This window comes from Plutella xylostella, chromosome Z, assembly GCF_932276165.1.
Source record: "Plutella xylostella chromosome Z, ilPluXylo3.1, whole genome shotgun sequence".
Lineage (NCBI taxonomy): Eukaryota > Metazoa > Arthropoda > Insecta > Lepidoptera > Plutellidae > Plutella > Plutella xylostella.
Genome location: NC_064012.1, coordinates 6,484,166 through 6,502,003, shown reverse-complemented (window position 1 = coordinate 6,502,003; position 17,838 = coordinate 6,484,166). Strand labels below are relative to the sequence as shown.

The following is a 17,838-nucleotide window of genomic DNA, read 5'->3' as shown; positions in this document are numbered from 1 at the left end:
TCAAGAAAAAAAAAAAAAAAAGCTTTGATGTCAGCGATGTGGGTAAATATTTGTGTTCAATACCAAAACACTTGCAATAACTTATTTCTATAAAATCAAATTAAGTTTTAATGTTTATATAGTCTACGTAACTAATAACATAACCCAGTTTCTCTATCTATATTGTTTTAAATTTGGATTTTCCTGTATATAAAAAGATTCAAAATGTATTTTTTTTTGTTTAAAAGCAACCAATTTTAAGTAATTTTGTGAACTTAAGTAGTAACATATTAGTAACCTTGGAGAAGAACGAAATTTAAATGTCTGATTATTCTGTATCTGTAATTACTTGTAAAAATCTATTTTAACAATTACCGACTCATATTAAAAATTGAAAAAATGTAATTATGTAACATTTTTTATTCGAAAAGGGGGAAGGTGTAGTGTGGCAACACCTTCCCTCCATACATAGGTACCTAATACGTACTTCATATTAATAATAAAGACCATTCGCACATCAACCGTGTTCTTGATTGCTCGCCTCATTACACTTGTGTTGGGGTCCACCAATCCGCACTAGGCCAGCGTGGTCTACTAGGCCTAAACCCTTCATTCATTGGAAGGAGACTAGTGCCCCAGCACTCAGAGGGGATGTTTGTAATGGGTTGTGATGATATTATGCCTAAAGGCTCCCATTAGCGGGCGCGCCAATCCGCAAAAAAAGTGTTTTTACCTCGATGACTTTTGATCTCCTTCTTTCGCTGAAGCCACAGAATAATAACATGCACGCGCCGTGTCTTGACCGCGCCGGCCGGGGCACTTTTGTATGAAGTTTTATGCTCGGCTGTGCCAAACTTCTTGCCCAGTTGGCGGTCGGTCGAGACTTGGTCGAGACACGGTGTAGCGTGAATAATCCTTTACCCGTTCTGAACCTTAAACTCATTAATATACGCATCCAGCCTCTCATAGCTTGCACATGCGGTGCTTAACACGTTTACGGACAATTGATGATTGGAAAATATTTTTGATAGGACTTCTAAAAATCCCATAGGTACTTACATTTTAGTCTTCCGCCTTGAAACGTATTGCCGTATCTCAATATATTATGTTTATGTAATTTGACAAGTACGGCCATAGACGGTATCGTCTACAAGCGGTCCGCCACATTATGCAAATCCAACAATGTGTATAGTGACATCTACGGCTACAGGCGTTACCGCAAGTTTTTTCAAGGTCAGAATCATTTTCAAAAAGGTTTGGACGTTTTCCAGATACAAATCTTCACTTTCAGCATGCTATTTAAATTCAAAGGGGTTCAACGAAAAAAATAAAATTATTCTCGTTCCTCATTACAGTTACATACTCACTTTTCTATGTCCACTTAAGTAATTATAGTTAGTATTTAAATCGAATAAATAGGTACCTTATATGCAAATCAGAATAATATTTATCTCTAGCCACAAAAATTACACGACACTTCCACGACGCGCGCGCCGTGACACTTAACTTCTGGAAGATTATTTTTATTTGTAACGGTTACGGCGACAGGCGGTTTGTCACTATAAAGTGCACTTATGTGTGTGCAAAAGAACCCCCGACAAGTTGTTTGTTATGACACCTAGAAACTAATGAATTAGCACAATACGACACTAAGGGTCTGTTCCACAATGTCTGGTTAGTGGCTACCTGACGGATAAAATACATACTGTCACTTTCTGTTATTATTTTTTAGACAGTGACAGCATGTATTTTATCCGACAGGTAGCGACTAACCAGACATTGTGGAACAGGGGCTCAAATTCAAATTCAAATTCAATTTATTTGCATAAACACAGGTTAGTTTTACAATGGTCTTATATGTAAGTTAGAACATGCCATGCTTTGCCATGAGGCGTACACAATAGAGAGAAGGCGTCGGTCTTAATTTAACAATTGAAAAAATATAAAAGAAAAATATGTCGGTACTTATTTACGAATTATTAAATTAAATTATTAAATTATACCGTCATTAAATTATTCATTATTAATTGAGGGTTTATGTCAATAGAAATTATAAATATTCAAACCTGCTAGCATACTTAAATATATTGTCATATAATATTATCTGTAAAAAATTCATTTAGGTTATAGTAGGTCTTTTCTATTAAAAACTTATTTAATTCTCTTTTGAAATAGAGTAGGTTATCAATGTCACGTATAGTGCCACAAACTTATCTGTTCCGGTGAGAGCGAACTAAATTGGTCCATATAATCTATGTCAATATGAAATTCATTAGTAAGTATAATGAGGTATGGACCAATTTAGTTCGCTCTCACCGGAACAGATAAGTTTGTGGCACTATATATATTTTGGCAGTCTATTGAAAATCTTTGGGCCCATACCAAGTACACTTTTACTAAATAGTGCAGTCTTATGAGGCATTGCTTTTATTAAGTTTCTGTGTCGTCTGTTGTTGATTTTATCAAAAAGCTTATTATTATTTCTTATAAAAACCGATATTTCGTATATGTAGAGACACGGGAAAGTCAAAATTTTTAAACGTTTAAAGTAATCTTTGCAGCTGTCTGTTTTGCGCAAGTTACAAATGGAGCGTAAACATCTTTTTTGTGCTTTGAAGACATTTTCTCGGTCTGTACAGTTTCCCCAAAATATGACCCCATATCTTAATGTTGATGTCACGTAGCCATGGTATGACATGAGAGCTATATGTTGACTTACAGTTTTCGATAGTTGATAAAGAGCATATGAGTACTGACTAAGCTTTTTACAGACTTGATCAACTTGGCTCTTCCATGAAAGTTTTTTATCTATTATTAAGCCTAAAAATTTGGTTTCGTCAGTCTCACTAATTGTATGTCCTAAGATATTTATATTTAATTTTGTTGTATCGTCATTATAGAAGTCCATTAGTTTCGTTTTACTTACATTAAGGTTAAGATTATTAGCGATAAGCCAGTCAACTACGTTATTAACGTTATTATTAATGTCAAATTCGTAATCATTTTCATTCATTTTAGTAAATATAATAGTACTGTCATCGGCAAAGAGTATCATTGAATGTTTGGTAATCTTTGGAAGATCATTAATATAAATAATAAATAGAAGAGGACCTAACACGCTTCCCTGTGGGACACCATTTTCAACTACTTTTTCGCTTGATGAATAAGTTATTTCAGTTTTAGTAAAAGGACATATCTTTTTTATCTGAGTTAGTTGAACTCTATTAGTAAGGTAAGAATTGATCAGCGATAGTATGTTACCTCTAATACCATATTTCTCCAATTTATTCAGGAGTACCTTGTGATTCACAAAGTCAAATGCCTTTGACAGATCCATGTATAGCGCTGATAGTCTGATACACATTGCTTTGTGTCGATATTAGTTATTATTTTCTTGATGAAATTATATATTGCAACATTAATGGAGGTATTTTTCCTGAAGCCATGTTGTTCTGTTGCCAAGATGTCTAGATCTTCAAAGAATGAATATAGATTATTATACATACATTTTTCAAAAATCTTCGAGAATATTGGTATTAGTGCTATAGGCCGGTAGAAGTCCATGATTTCTCTATCGTCCTTTTTAAATAATGGTACTATAACCGTCTTTTTAAGTTTAATCGGATAGACGCCCGTTTCAATACTTAGATTGATCAGATAGCTAAGAACGGGAGCAATAGTTGCTGCAACGTATTTTACAACTTTCGTTGATATTCCATCGTAACCAGTGCTATTAGTGTTTTTCAGCGAGTTTATTATCAAAAAGATGTCATGTGCAGTTGTTGGTTTCATAAATAATGATTTGTAGTTTTTAATGTCCAATAAATTATTATAATTGTATTTTTTGTCATCATGAGAATTAAAATTATTATTATCAGAGTTTTTACTAGGATTTAAATTAGATTTCACTACATTTACAAAATAATTATTAAAATTTTCAGCAATGTCCAAAGGATTTTTTATTAATTCCCCTTTAATTTTTATTTGGCTTATTGGTTCAGGTGGTAAATTTCCCTTAGTCTGGTTTATGATTTTCCACGTTGTTTTAGATTTATTCGTAGAGTTGTAAATTTTATAATCGTTCTGGTGTTTCTGAGTGAGCCTGATTATTAATTTAAGTCTTTTTGAATAGAGCTTGAGCTGTTTCTTATTATTGGAGTCTGGAGCTCGTCTATATGCCCACAGTAGCTCTCGTTTCCGCTTGCTACAAGCTTTAATACCTTTAGAAATCCATTTTGTTTTATTTAATGTCGTAATTTTTATTCTTCTAAGTGGAAAACACAAGTCATATAAAAGCTTAAAGATATTAAAATAGGCGTCGAATGCTCTATCAGAATCTTTTTCCTCATAGACATCATTAAAACTAAGACTATCTAGGCATTCTTTGAACTTTGCGAGATTTTCTGGTGAGTAATTTCGTCTATACGTGAACCAATATGGTAGACGACAGCTTTTTTTGACTGGGCATGTACCTAATTGCGCAGTGTGGTCCGATAGCCCCAAGTCGATGACTTGGGCTTTTCCACCCTTAATATTAAGTATGATATTGTCAATGCAAGTACCACTACTCAAGCGTGTCGGTTGCCGAATTTTAAGTTTTAAGTTGAAGTTAAGGAGTAGGTTTTCAAAGGTCTTCGTTTGTTCACTATTTTTTAGAATGTCTATGTTAAAGTCACCGCATATGACACATTTTTTCCCTAAGCTGTATTTAGATAAAATTACCTCAAGTTTATCAAAAAATATATTGAATGCCTCCTGAGTATATTTTGGTATTCTATATATGCATACTATAATAATTCCATGGTCAATGAGTTCCAAAGCACAGCACTCAAAACGGTTTGGGCAGTTAAGTTTCAAAATTTCTTTTATAGGTTGAAGGGGCTAAACAATGCATCTCCTGTTAAGACTATGGAAATGAAACGGCTGTTAACGGGTCGTCCGTTTCGAACAATAGTAGTTGGACGGCCACAGGCGCGTAGTCATATTACAAGCCTACTTAATTACGGCCCTCGACGGATTGTCCGTGAACGTGTTAAACATTCATGATCACGAGTCACGGTCACGACACTCACGACTGACCAAACTGCACTATAATCCTCTCTTAAGTACCTAACTATGGACTTCTAGTCTTGGGAGTTAAGGGAACAATCGCGTTCGCAATATTAACTAGCGCCCTAAAACCCAAACAATCAATCTTGATGCTAGGACTGCTTAACTGAAGTGGAACCCAGTGGTACGTATGTCGTACGTAGCCAGGTTGAAATGCCATGTATGGCAATGCCATCTTTTGCAAGTTTTGCAAGAAGATGAATCACCCAGATATCAGATACATCTGCGCAACACTCAGAATAGTAACAAACTCGTTTAAATTTCTTTTATAAATAAATAAATAATCGGCCTACCCGTGTACGAGCGGGAACGTTTCTTTTATAATATTTAGCATTTAAGCTCACCATCAGAACAATAACATACTCGCGCTTTAAATTTCTTTGAACGCAGCCATTCGTTACTATAGAAAAAAAATCTCTGAGTACCACAGAATATTACTTTAAATTTATTACAATATATTTTATTCTGTGAGTGTAAAATAATGAAACGGAAAATGATTTTTTGGCGGCAGTGGCATCCCCATTTTATGATCCGCGAAGCGCGAACGAACGCGAAAAGACAACGCAACTCAACAAGCTTTGACAGCCATTCGCTCATTAAAAATATTTCTGACTTTCTGTTCTCTACATTTAACCGGTAAGTATGTGTAAACTAAATGATTTAAGTATAAATGGTGTGATTTAGATACATTTAGCCATGTAATTATTGGTAATCTGCATTTATAAACACGTGTTTTTGTAGAGAAAGATGTTTGTGAGCCTTTGTTAGCATATTGAAATAGCTCTCGTTTTCAGCTTAATTTTCTGTTGTATTTGATGCTCATTATCTAGTTTAGCTAAAGATGGAATCAGTTTGAGTTCATTTAAAGTAATAATTACCCAGTAATCCCTAATTTACCGTAGATTCGCCAGCAGATGGTTTTATTTCCAGGTAGGTGCACCACCGGTAATTTACTGTTACTTGGCGAAATAATTGATGTACCTTAAGTTGTTTAAAACGAAATGAAAGTGATTAACCGTCGTGTAGAAATATTAACATATGAATTTGAAAGAGTACATACTACATGAAAGAGTAGGTACTACCGTACTACATACAATTTGGATATCTTACCCTAATAATTATTACAATCTGTATTCCAAATAAATCCACCTCATCATATTTTATGTTACTATTGAACTTTTTGATAAGTTACTAAAAACTTTAAAATATGTTGTTTGATGCATTACATGTGATATTGGTATGGAGCAAGAGCTCCAGCGATATTAGAGTAGCTGCGAAACATGTAACTTCAGTGTACTGGAGTAATTAGGTGCTGCTGACTTAATTAAGATTGACTTCAGTATTTGAAGTTAGATAACCATTCATGTCCCTTTGACCCATTGGTAAAGCAGACACAATAGATTTTTAATTGTCTCTGATTCCCAGATGTGAGTAGGTTCCTACCAAGTTTTCTTCTGATGCAGTATTTAGTTAACAGATGTGGAAAAGTGATGGTGTTGTTATACAACACCCACTGTACTTACTTCTAAGTACTGCCTCTTCTACTAGCTGAAGACTACACACACTACAATTCAGCAGCATTTATATGTTGCTATCTTTTTCACATTCAAGACATCAAACCAAATAATATATATCATAGCTTATACAAATATCAGAAGCATGGTAGGTACTATGGTTAGGAATGCTGTTGAAAAATCAAAATGTTCAGAGGGAATTTTATCTAATCTAATCAACATGTATTATAATTTTATAATATCAAACATTTTATGTTCTCCAGTTGAAGCATGTCTAACAACGGTGCTGGTGGTCGTAAGAGGGCTAATGCGGCAACTTCAGGCCGTGCCACCAAGATCCGTAAGCCCCGCAAGCCGTCACCTGATGATGAAGACAGTAACGACAGCAACATCAGTGACCAAATGCCTCAGGAGCAACGGAGCCCCTCCCCGATGCCTGATGAGCCTATGGTCAAGTTGCCAGAGGTAATTTTTCAATTCTATGTGACACAGATGTTTGTTGTAATTTTTTTATGCAGTTTAAATGTCATCATATATAATACCATAATTATAGTTACCAATATTGCACAAATCTCTAAAAAAATATTTTATATTATAGTTAGTACTCAGTGCAATAGTAGGTTACTTTGACCTCATAATGGAGTCTTAAATAAAGCGTGTTATTGTAATGTAAAGGGCCAAGTTTGTAAGTGTTAAGATATGCAAGAGAGATACATTGCACACAATATTATCTCTGTTCACAAGTAGGTAACTTATTATTCCCTTTATGCACAACATGGTAGCTGTAACTGTAATGTGACAGTACCTAAACAGACCTGAAAAAGGTCAATGGTAAAATGCAGTTATAGTATAACAAACATGAGCATTCTTCATACCTATCGGCGTTGCCTTTAAGCTACTAGCATAGAGGTTACAAAATAGTAAGCAGCCAAATGTTATAACACTGGTTAAAAATGGGTGCATAGCTCATCTGACTACCTACAAATTAACAAGGGAGTAAACTGCCATTATCAATTATTCATACATTTTCTACTTATGAAGCTAACTGTGACATCAGTGCACCACCAATCTATACACATACATTATAATTTTTCAGGAGCTGCTGAAGACCTTCATCAAGCCGGCCGGGCGGCTGCTGATCTCAGGCATGGTGTCGTGGGACCTGGTGGCCAAGCGCGACAACAACCCCGCCAACCGCTCGCACCCCAACCTCTACACCTTCCATAAGTTCACCGACCGTCGGGTAAGGAGATTGATAGAATATTCTTCGTCTATAATTACAACACACACACACTCACGCCTTGTACTACTGTACACCCTTGCGGGGTAGGCAGAGGTGCATTGCTGCACCCACTTTTCGCCAGTGTTATGTTTAGTCCCAATGTAATAGGGGGCGAGCCTATTGCCATTTTACGGGCACATCCAAGACCCGAGAACAAATATCTGTGTTTATACAAATATCTGCCCCAGCCGGGAATCGAACCCGGGACCTTTGGCTCAGTAGTCAGGGTCACTAAACACTATAATTACAATTATAGAATATTTGAATATAATTACTTGGGATACTGGTGAACAGCATCTGGACATCGTCATAATGAGAGCCATATAAGATGATGTACTCTCATTGGAAATGTCGCTCTTGCGAGTCACCTATGCCTTTGGGGATAACAATCGTGAGCATATAATAATGCATGTACTATCATCAGTCTGCTGGATATAGGCATTACTGAAAGTAAATTGAAAAATCAACTATAGCTCTAGTACAACATCTTGTAATTGATTGATATCATCATCACCGATTTTTGAGTTAGTCATAATCAGGTCTGATAAAGATTGTATTTTCAATTTCAGTACCGTCTGATCATCAGCGGGTGTGGTTCCGCCCACTCGGTGCTCATCTCGGAGGAAGGCGAGGCCTACACCCTAGGTATGCCCTCAATTTATTACTGTTATTAACTTATGTCATAGTGTAAAAAGATGCATTATAGGCATGAAAAATATGCATCTGCGTGTGTGTATGAAGATTTTAATGTAAGATACTCTTAAGGTATGTACTGAGTACAAGAAGGGTTAGGGCTAAAGGGCCAATTTTTCCCTAGGGTTATACAATGTGGCAGCCCAATAGATCTAATGTTCTGGCAACACTGCATGTTGTACTGACCACAACGCTGCAAGTTGCAACCACTTGATTCAACTTTGTTTCTAAACACATTTGACACACTATGAATACATTCCTGGCGTAACCTTGTGATTAATAAAATTTACATCAAACGATTTTATATACTTGGAGGACTTATCTATCTATCAGGGTCTCCATCCTGCCCCCGTATTTTGTAACTTTTTGAGAGTTAGCAACCGGTGATAATTGGTATCAACTTAGCCCCACTTGCGCAGACCTGGGTTAGCGAATTAACTCGGAGATATTTGACATAAGGAGGGTTAGATTATTAATTTGTCTTGCATCGCTGAAATATGAGCGCTAACCTTGGGATAAACTCTTAAATATTTAACCCCCCAATATTGGAGGGTTAAGACGCTAACCCGGCTTACGTCAAAAGAAAAGGTTATTATCAATATTCTTGTATTCGTTGGAAATGTTAGATTATGATGATTAACTCATCATTCTTATATTTTTCCACTATCTAGCAAAGTAGCAAATGGTCCCACTTGTGAAATTAAGAGCACGATGGTGGTTACATACATATATGCTCACGACTATGACTGTAATGTAGTTACTCAGAGGTGACTCACCAACTTTTCGCTGTACATTTTTGTACTCACGTGATAGGTCGCGAGCCGTATCGCCGTTTTTGAAAGAGTACAATGCACTTTAGGGTACACATCTAGATCACGATGTTTTTTTCACCGTAAGAGCTATGGTATACATTTTTGGAGATATTGCGTAGAGTAGGTAGAAAATAATACTCAGAGTGGACAGAATAATAATAATTTATTAACAGAAAATAAGCCTATTTATACGCGCGGTGCTAACTTAAATACTCGTGGCGTTGGGAATGCACGGGGACTCGTTCCTTTCCTGCGCTGTCGGAGGCTCTCCTCTCCGAGCTGCCGCGGTGACGGTGGTGGTCGCTGCTGCTGATTGTTTGAGCTTGCTGAACTGTTATTTTCGGAACTCCCTCTTTGTTTCCAGAAACAGCTCTTTTCAGGGCTATCTTTGCTGTTATCTAAAGCACAACTTGCAACCGCGATGTGTTCAATAAAATCAATGCTTGCTGTTGTTATTGGTTGAGTATTGCTTGCTGGTACGGTTAGATTGAAGAGAGCTGCTTATGATTAGGTACTTGAACGTTTTGTGGTAAGTAGAATGTGTGGTAGTAAGTTGCCACAAATTGTACTTAAATTCCAAAGAACTCATTGGTATGTCTGCGCTAGGATCCAAACACGCATCTTTTGTGTGAGAAGCGATCGCTTACCGCCGCTTCTTTTCAATTTTTTATAATTTTCGTAATGTATATCTACAAGGAAATCACAAATATGATACTTTGTAAACAAAATACAAATTACTGACAGATTGCGAAAATGGAAATAGAGAGGGATAGTTTTATCCTAAGACGTGAGGTGAAAACGAGATAGAAGACAATGTTTTTTTACGGCAATAGAAACTTGGTCCCTTTCAGCCTAGAACGGGAAATAGATTCACAGAGTGCAAAAAGAAACGTCAGGTTAGCTAACTCAGGGTTATTTTCCATTAGCGCAATCAAAAGTCCGGGTTAAAATGTTACAAAGTTAACCCTGAGTTAGTTACCTCTGAGTTTATATTTTTAACCCTGTGATCCACGCAAGTGGGCCTTAGAGACTTATTAACCGAAAACACCAAAAATCTTAGTGAAAGAAATATGCAAGAAGCCTACCAATATATCCTTACATTCAACATAAACGTTTGTGAAATCAGATAAGTCAGTAAAAAGTTATTAATTAATAATGCCTTAAGTTGTCAGCCATTTTATACCAACCAACCCCACTCGGAGTTACATAATACGGGGGCTGGTCAGACTTAGTAATAAGACTCCGCTGTCTCCTTCAGGTCGCAACAACGCAGGCCAGCTGGGCCACGGGGACACGACGACGCGCAACCTGCCGGAGCTGGTGCCTGCGCTGAAGGGCATGAACATCATCCATGCGGCCTGCGGACGGAACCACACGCTCTTTGTCACAGGTATGGTTTTCAATCATCATTGCCCTCGGCATGAACTGGTAAGAAGTCGAAGGCGTGGCACAGGACCGGTCAGATTGGAAATCTACACTTCGAGCCCTATGTTAGGAAACCCAGGACCTGATGATCATTGCAGCTGGATATAGGCCTCTCCTATAAGGAGGGTTACAACACTCTGTCTTCGGCTTTCCATTTCCAGCTAGTAGTAAGCACTTGTGTAAGGTTGTCAGTCCAGTGGGGTGGAGGGTGTCCCACTAAAAAGGGTATAGTGTGAATACAAATTGATAGCATGTGTTAGTAATGCACTTCAGTTTTACAAAGACGAGAGCATAGAGATAGAAACATCACCATTAGTCAAGAATCTTCCAGTGCTACTGGTACTGTTAGTAGCCTGGCTCATCTAGTCAGATTGACCTACAAGTCTAAGGTTATAGGTCCAGCGAGCCTGAAAGCTGTTCACATGGGCACCTTGTATATTTAGAATCATGGTCACCACACATCACCTACATTCTGCCTCCTATCATCATAAACATCATACAATCTGTCTTCTAAACTTGTTATAAAACGTAGCCTATACAATCCTACAGACACGGGCGCCGTGTACGCGTGTGGAGAGAACAAGAGCGGGCAGTGCGGCCTGGGCAACACGACGCCGCAGATTCTGAAGCCCACCAGGATCCGATACCAGTTAGTATTTGTTTATTTTATGCCCTGTCTGTTTGTGCTGACTGAAAGAGCTGTCGCTGTGCGAAAGAGGATCGAATCCACCGAAGCTGCGCGGAATGTAGGTGAAGTTAAAAACATCGTGAGAAAACCTCTCTCGATTCTAGATGTGTAACCTAAGTGCATTGAACTCATTAAAAAACGGTGATCGGGTAGCAACCTATCACGTGCGTACAAATGTACAGTGAAAAGCGGGTGCGAGTCACCACTGACGACCACTTCGGGGATTACAGTCGTGAGCATTATTATGTATGCTGCGCGAAGCGTTCTGGTTAGCTTGGGTAATATTATCAATTCAATTTGGTTCAATTCACCAGCAGCATCAGCCATAAATCATATATCGATCGACATAAGCCACTCCCAAGGAGGTATACAGACACAACACTCAGTGGTTCTGGGACTTCGTCGTCAACTCTTCACTCATCCATCCCTGTATAACTGTCAAATTTATTCAATGGGTACTTGGGGTGCAATAGGATCCGTAACGCACCGTCAATAGATATTTTTTTTGAGGTTGTAACGAATAATCCTGATATTCTTTTTGGATTTGTATTAGACGACTTTATCCAGTTACATACAAGCAAAGCTTTAATTAAAAAGAAAACACCTGAAAAATAACGCAACGCGATTGATCCCAAATTTGGTAATCGTAGTTTGGTGAATTGCGAATTATCTATTTCTCGTCTTTATAAGTGGCAAGCGAAAGTATTTCTAACGCTAGTAAAAATAAGTAAATAAAATAATCACAGACGCGAAACTTGTTATTAGCAGTAGTAATTTCTCACTAAGATATTTTTTATGTCCAAGTACAATGAACTTCATGTAGTCATGCTGTCATGCATAGTTTTTGCTCGCGATCACTTTAAAACCGTGGGACTTTCTGTGGGAATTCATACATGATAAGTACATGCCACTCACAATTAACGTGACATTCTGGCTGGTAAATTAATTTCCAAATAAAATTGGTCTTCTAGATCCGGAGCTTAGCGCCGTACAACACATTAGCCTCTTCATAATAATGTTATGTTATAATAATATCATTTCTAATAATTAACAGCGGCGCTCCGATAGTGAAGGTGGGCTGCGGCGCCGAGTTCTCGATGATACTCGACTGCAACGGAGCCCTGCACTCCTTCGGACTGCCCGAGTATGGACAACTGGGTATGTGTTCGTGTACATTGTTTAGGTTCTCACTGTTTAGCTATAAGGGAGTGAAAAATTCAGGTCACATTAACTACTTACTGAAATTTCCAAAACTATACTTCTAAGCATTGGACTGAGTGATTTCACCCTTTTGGTTTGCTTCAATAAACTCACTTCACATTCCGGCTAATACAGCTACTTCTTGTTCCGGCCGCTACTACCTACTACCGGACACACTTTGTATAACCTACATTTTTAATATTGGGTTCTCCATAGACACTTTGACAGTCACGTGACTTTTTACTATGGAAAAAAGGTTTTTTTTTGTGAATTTCCGAAATCCGTAGAGCAAAAGTAGTTTAGGGTGACTGCCCGACTCACTCCCTTTCGGCTTTACAACTTTGGCAACACCCTATACATCAGAAACGTTAACCAATCACAGGCCACAACACGGACGGCAAGTACTTCGTGACGTCGACGAAGCTCTCCTACCACTTCGAGACTACGCCGAAGCACATCGCGCTTTTCTTCGAGAAGTCCAAGGACGGCCACGTGTCGCCGGTTAAAGACGTCGATATCGTCGACTTCTCGTGCGGACTCAACCACACTGTACGTATTCAATCACTGGAGCGAGAAAGGGGGAGGTGTAAAGGAAGGAAATGAATCTGGCCATAATTCGTTTCAGCTAAGATGATTCGTGAATCGTTAGTGAATCTGTGTCTATGAATTACATTTCATTGGATACCACTCATACAATAGGCCGATAGGAAAAATCAATAGAATTACAACACTCAGAGTGTCACAGGAATCATATAACTGAAAATAAGTATAATACTTTCATCAAAGGAAGGGGTGCATGAAGGAGCCTAACCATGTGACCAATTGTTCCTTTAGATCTAATGTGACTGTCCAATCCTTTGACCACGGTTACAAAATGCTCTAACATTAGCTACACATTAGGAAGAAGAATTAAAGCAAAAAATCATGACGTCATGTAAGTGCTGTGCTAACCTGCTTATGTAAGTCACCCTCAACATTATTCTATTCGTATTATGTGATCTAGACAGATGATCTTGATGATACTTACATTTGAATGCAAAAGGTAGATTTAGATAATGAATAAGCGAATTTACATAACAACAGCTTTTGTATTGCAGCGATTTTTCCTTATTGACTACCTATTTCACAAGATTTCCTAATGCTACCATAAATACCAGATTTTATGTAAACTTGCTCTTGTGTGTGGCTTGACCACTGCGGGGCTATGGAGTAAACAGTGACTGACCTATAGATAATAACTTGTAAACTACTGAACAAAATACTGAACATTTAGCTATAAAATCTAACACGATAGGCAGAAACCTCCTTAGATTGGAACCCTATATCAAGTGATATTGGTTGGGTGCCAAGTGACGTCGGCCGGGTTGTAATTCTAATACTCTCGACAACCCGCAGGTGGCCATAGACTCGAAGAAGCGCGCCTACAGCTGGGGCTTCGGCGGCTTCGGGCGGCTCGGCCACGCCGAGCAGAAGGACGAGAGCGTGCCTCGCCTCATCAAGTACTTCGAGACGTCGGCCCGCGGCGCGCGCTCTGTGCACTGTGGCGCCACCTACAGTCTCGCTGTCAACGAGCTAGGTACTTGTCATAACACCAGCCTACGGTCTCGGCCAATTGGGCTGCCTGCCAGTGCAGCGAGGAAGCGGAGCGGAGAAATTGACCAATGAGATTGCATAAAAACTCCACTCATGCAATTTGCGCTCCGCTTACTGGATGATTTTTGCATCGTACACCGCACACCGCTCCAGTACCCCGCTCCGCACTGATGGACAGGCACCGTTATTGTAACTATCGCCTATCACCAAGCTCGATGAATTTCTTGCATCATCAGCGTTTCGCCTTCGAATTTACTTAAAAAAGACAGTAGCCTAATGTGTTGATCCAGTTTGCAGTTTACTCCATTTTAAAATTTGGCTCAACTCATATTTTTTTCTACTTTCAGGTGTGCTGTTCTTGTTTGGCCAAACCAAGAGGACTGGTGAGGCGAACATGTATCCCAAACCCGTGCAAGATCTGACCGGTATGTACCTTTATACTCACCACTAGTATTATAATCAATTATCCAACAATAGTAAAAGGCCTCTATAAGTATTGGTTGATGATATTGTGCCTCTATGTGAAATCTATTAAACACAAAATAGAACCGTAGCATCATAGTAATAACGTTGTTATCCGCAGGTTGGAACATCCGCAGCGTGGGCACTAGTTACACGTCGATCGTGATCGCGGCCGACGACTCGCTCATCGCTTGGGGCGTCTCGCCTACATACGGAGAACTGGTACGTTTTAACTGTCTCTTTCACACACACAGAATAAGTATTAGAGATCATTGCTGGCTGTCTCACTCACTTGCTACACTCATTGTTGAAGCTACAGTCAGATATGCTGGTGAACTTTTAGGAATTGTATGGAAGAACGTGTGAAGAGGTTATCTAGTTTGAAATTATACGAATGATACTCAAATATGCCTACCTAAAAAGACCACAGTGAAGAGATTATGTCTTCCAGATACTTAGATAATTCCTCTAATATAGGTTACATAGTATATTGGTATACCATTCGATTGACCTTATTTCATCATTTGAATTACCAATTGCTATACCTACTTAGAAAATGTTAGCGAAATTATTAAAATTACCATTTCCATGCAGGGTACTGGAGAGATAACCAAGTCTACGGCCAGACCCAAGGAGGTGAGTCGCATGGACGGCCTGAACATCACCCAGGTGGCCATGGGCTACTCGCACACGCTGCTCATCGCTGAAGACTCCTCCGACGAGGTCAAACAGAAGCTAGAGAAGCTGCCAGTCTTCGAACCCTAAGCTGGAACTCAGCATTCCGGTGGGCATTCGTAACCACTGGTAACTTAGCATAAGGAAACTGATGAAGCATTGGTTTCAACGGCAGAATGGCCTGGCCAGTCAGTTTTTTTAATTTAATGTAGTGGAGGTTTCCACTAATTACAATTAGCTTTAGGCCATAGCAGCGGTAGCGCCACTTACTTTGTTGGTGTGGCGTGTATCAACTAGTTTTCGGTGAAGCAGGATTATTTATCATGATTTTGTGTTTTTATAGGTGTTAAGTTTTTGCTTGCCTACTATACAATACATACAGCACTGTACTATTTAATAAGAAAAGAAAGCTATTACAACAATACAAGCGAATCTACCATAGGGATTGTAATTCGATATAACGCACGGATTAACTATGATTTCTTAGAGTACAAAAATCAAAGAAAACTCATTAATTTGAAGAGTTATTGTGTATTTGTCATTGTTTTCATTTTCACCATAGAACAGCTAATTCCACTGCCGACAGTATAAAAAGTAAATATTTTCAACTAAAGCGATTGACGCTACACTTCCACGATATTTTACTGCAACATTTACCTATATTATTTACAAGCATAATTTGCCATCACCAACTCATGGTGTCCCCTATAAATTTATCAAACTTACAACATACTTACAACACTGTTTGCCATTTCAGTAGCGCGATAATGACCAAGAGTACTCCTATTATAGTTATACCAGCGTTTTTACAGTATCAATGACAAACATTAGCTGGCCTAGCGTTTGTCACGATGCATTGTGAAATATGTCATGTTGTTGTCACATACGTAACTGTCATACGTACGTAAAGTAATAGTCCAGTCAAGGAATGAGGTGTAGAGTGCGTGAGCAGTTAACTAAGCGATTCCTTCAGAAACTTGTTCAGGGGGCTTATGTTGTTAACATACCAAAAGTCCTGACTCCTAGGTGATGAGCGGTGGGGAGGAGAGGGGGGTAAAGGTACAAATTTTTGGTTTTTCGCTTATATCTCGAAAATGGTGCAACCCAGAGAAATATTTTCAAAGCATAAAATGGAGTTCTTTAAATTATCTAAATCTTTTATATCATATGTATTTTTCTAATTCCTAACCGTTTTCGAGTTATTTCCCTCGGAAAAAGTTAAAATTTACAAGAAAAATCTATTCAAGTCAAAACATTCATAAACATTGCATCATATTTTCTAAACCGATTCATAAATGAAAAAAATGAATAGGAAAGAAGTTGTAGATTTTTAAATTTCCTTTTAGAATATATATAAATATGCTGGTTAATATCCAACCCGCCTAAAGTTACAGCTATTTTGCTTGCATTAACTTGCATTTTGCTAAAGTTACTGACATAACTCACCGAGTTAGTGAGCTTAAGTGTAAGTAAAATAGCTGTAACTTTAGACGGGTTGGACATTAAGTAGCATATCTATATATATTCTAAAAGGAAATTTAAAAATCTACAACTTCTTTCCTATTCATTTTTTGCGTTTATGAATCGGTTTAGAAAATATGATGCAATGTTTATGAATGTTTTGACTTGAATAGATTTTTCTTGTAAATTTTAACTTTTTCCGAGGGTAATAACTCGAGAACGGTTAGGAATTAGAAAAATACATATGGTATAAAAGTTTTAGGTAATTTAACGAACTCCATTTTATGCCTTGAAAATATTTCTCTGCGATGCACCATTTTCGAGATATAAGCGAAAAACCAAAAATTCGTACCTTTACCCCCCTCTCCTCCCCCCCGCTCATCACCTAGGAGTCAGGACTTTTGGTATGTTAACAAACTAAGCCCCCTGAACAATTTCCTGAAGGAATCGCTTAGTTACCTGCTCACGCACTCTACACCTCATTTTTCGTCATTTATTGACTGGACTATAAAGAATAAAGTGAACGCGGTAAAATCGCTGCGATTACTATAAGGGTTGTCCCAAGTATGTAAGAAACTGGTAAATGGCATAGCTTAGTGATGACGGTACAGAAGCTACAGTGTTGCATAACTTTTCTTGTGCGTAAGGGGATAAGTCTTGTAGCGTGTCTTTTAATTATTATTTTTTAACCTGTGTTTTCATATATAATTAAGGAGTTCCCATGAAATAATTCATATATTATACATTTTATCAGCTGATAATACCTACTTTTTATATGAATACTGAAGGCGACGACTAGCGCGGGGCGCAAGACAAGGCCTTGTGGAATTGTATTGATATTAGAACCCCACCGTAACTGATGTTTTATCGAATTAGGAGTAGGTTTTCTATGCAATTCGAATAACAAGACTGCTCATGTTTACTTTAAGCCAATCTCACAGGGAT

General features: G+C 38.1%; 1 protein-coding gene across 1 annotated transcript; it reads left to right on the top strand.

The window, feature by feature from the left end:
• Positions 1-5,572: 5,572 nt before the first annotated feature.
• On the top strand, positions 5,573-16,254 carry LOC105398080 (protein RCC2 homolog). Its single transcript, XM_048632660.1, has 12 exons — positions 5,573-5,724; positions 6,866-7,067; positions 7,699-7,845; positions 8,454-8,529; positions 10,648-10,779; positions 11,364-11,463; positions 12,557-12,660; positions 13,085-13,251; positions 14,098-14,278; positions 14,643-14,720; positions 14,879-14,979; positions 15,352-16,254. Exons 2-12 carry the CDS (start codon positions 6,873-6,875, stop codon positions 15,520-15,522), a joined length of 1,452 nt encoding a protein of 483 aa, XP_048488617.1. The 5' UTR covers positions 5,573-5,724; positions 6,866-6,872; the 3' UTR covers positions 15,523-16,254.
• Positions 16,255-17,838: the final 1,584 nt, after the last annotated feature.

Coding starts and splice junctions, on each gene's coding strand:
- LOC105398080 (XM_048632660.1), top strand. CDS start 6,873: ATGTCTAACAACGGTGCTGGTGGTCGTAAGAGGGCTAATGCGGCAACT. Junction 10,780..11,363: donor CCACACGCTCTTTGTCACAG/GTATGGTTTTCA, acceptor ACAATCCTACAG/ACACGGGCGCCGTGTACGCG. Junction 12,661..13,084: donor GCCCGAGTATGGACAACTGG/GTATGTGTTCGT, acceptor AACCAATCACAG/GCCACAACACGGACGGCAAG.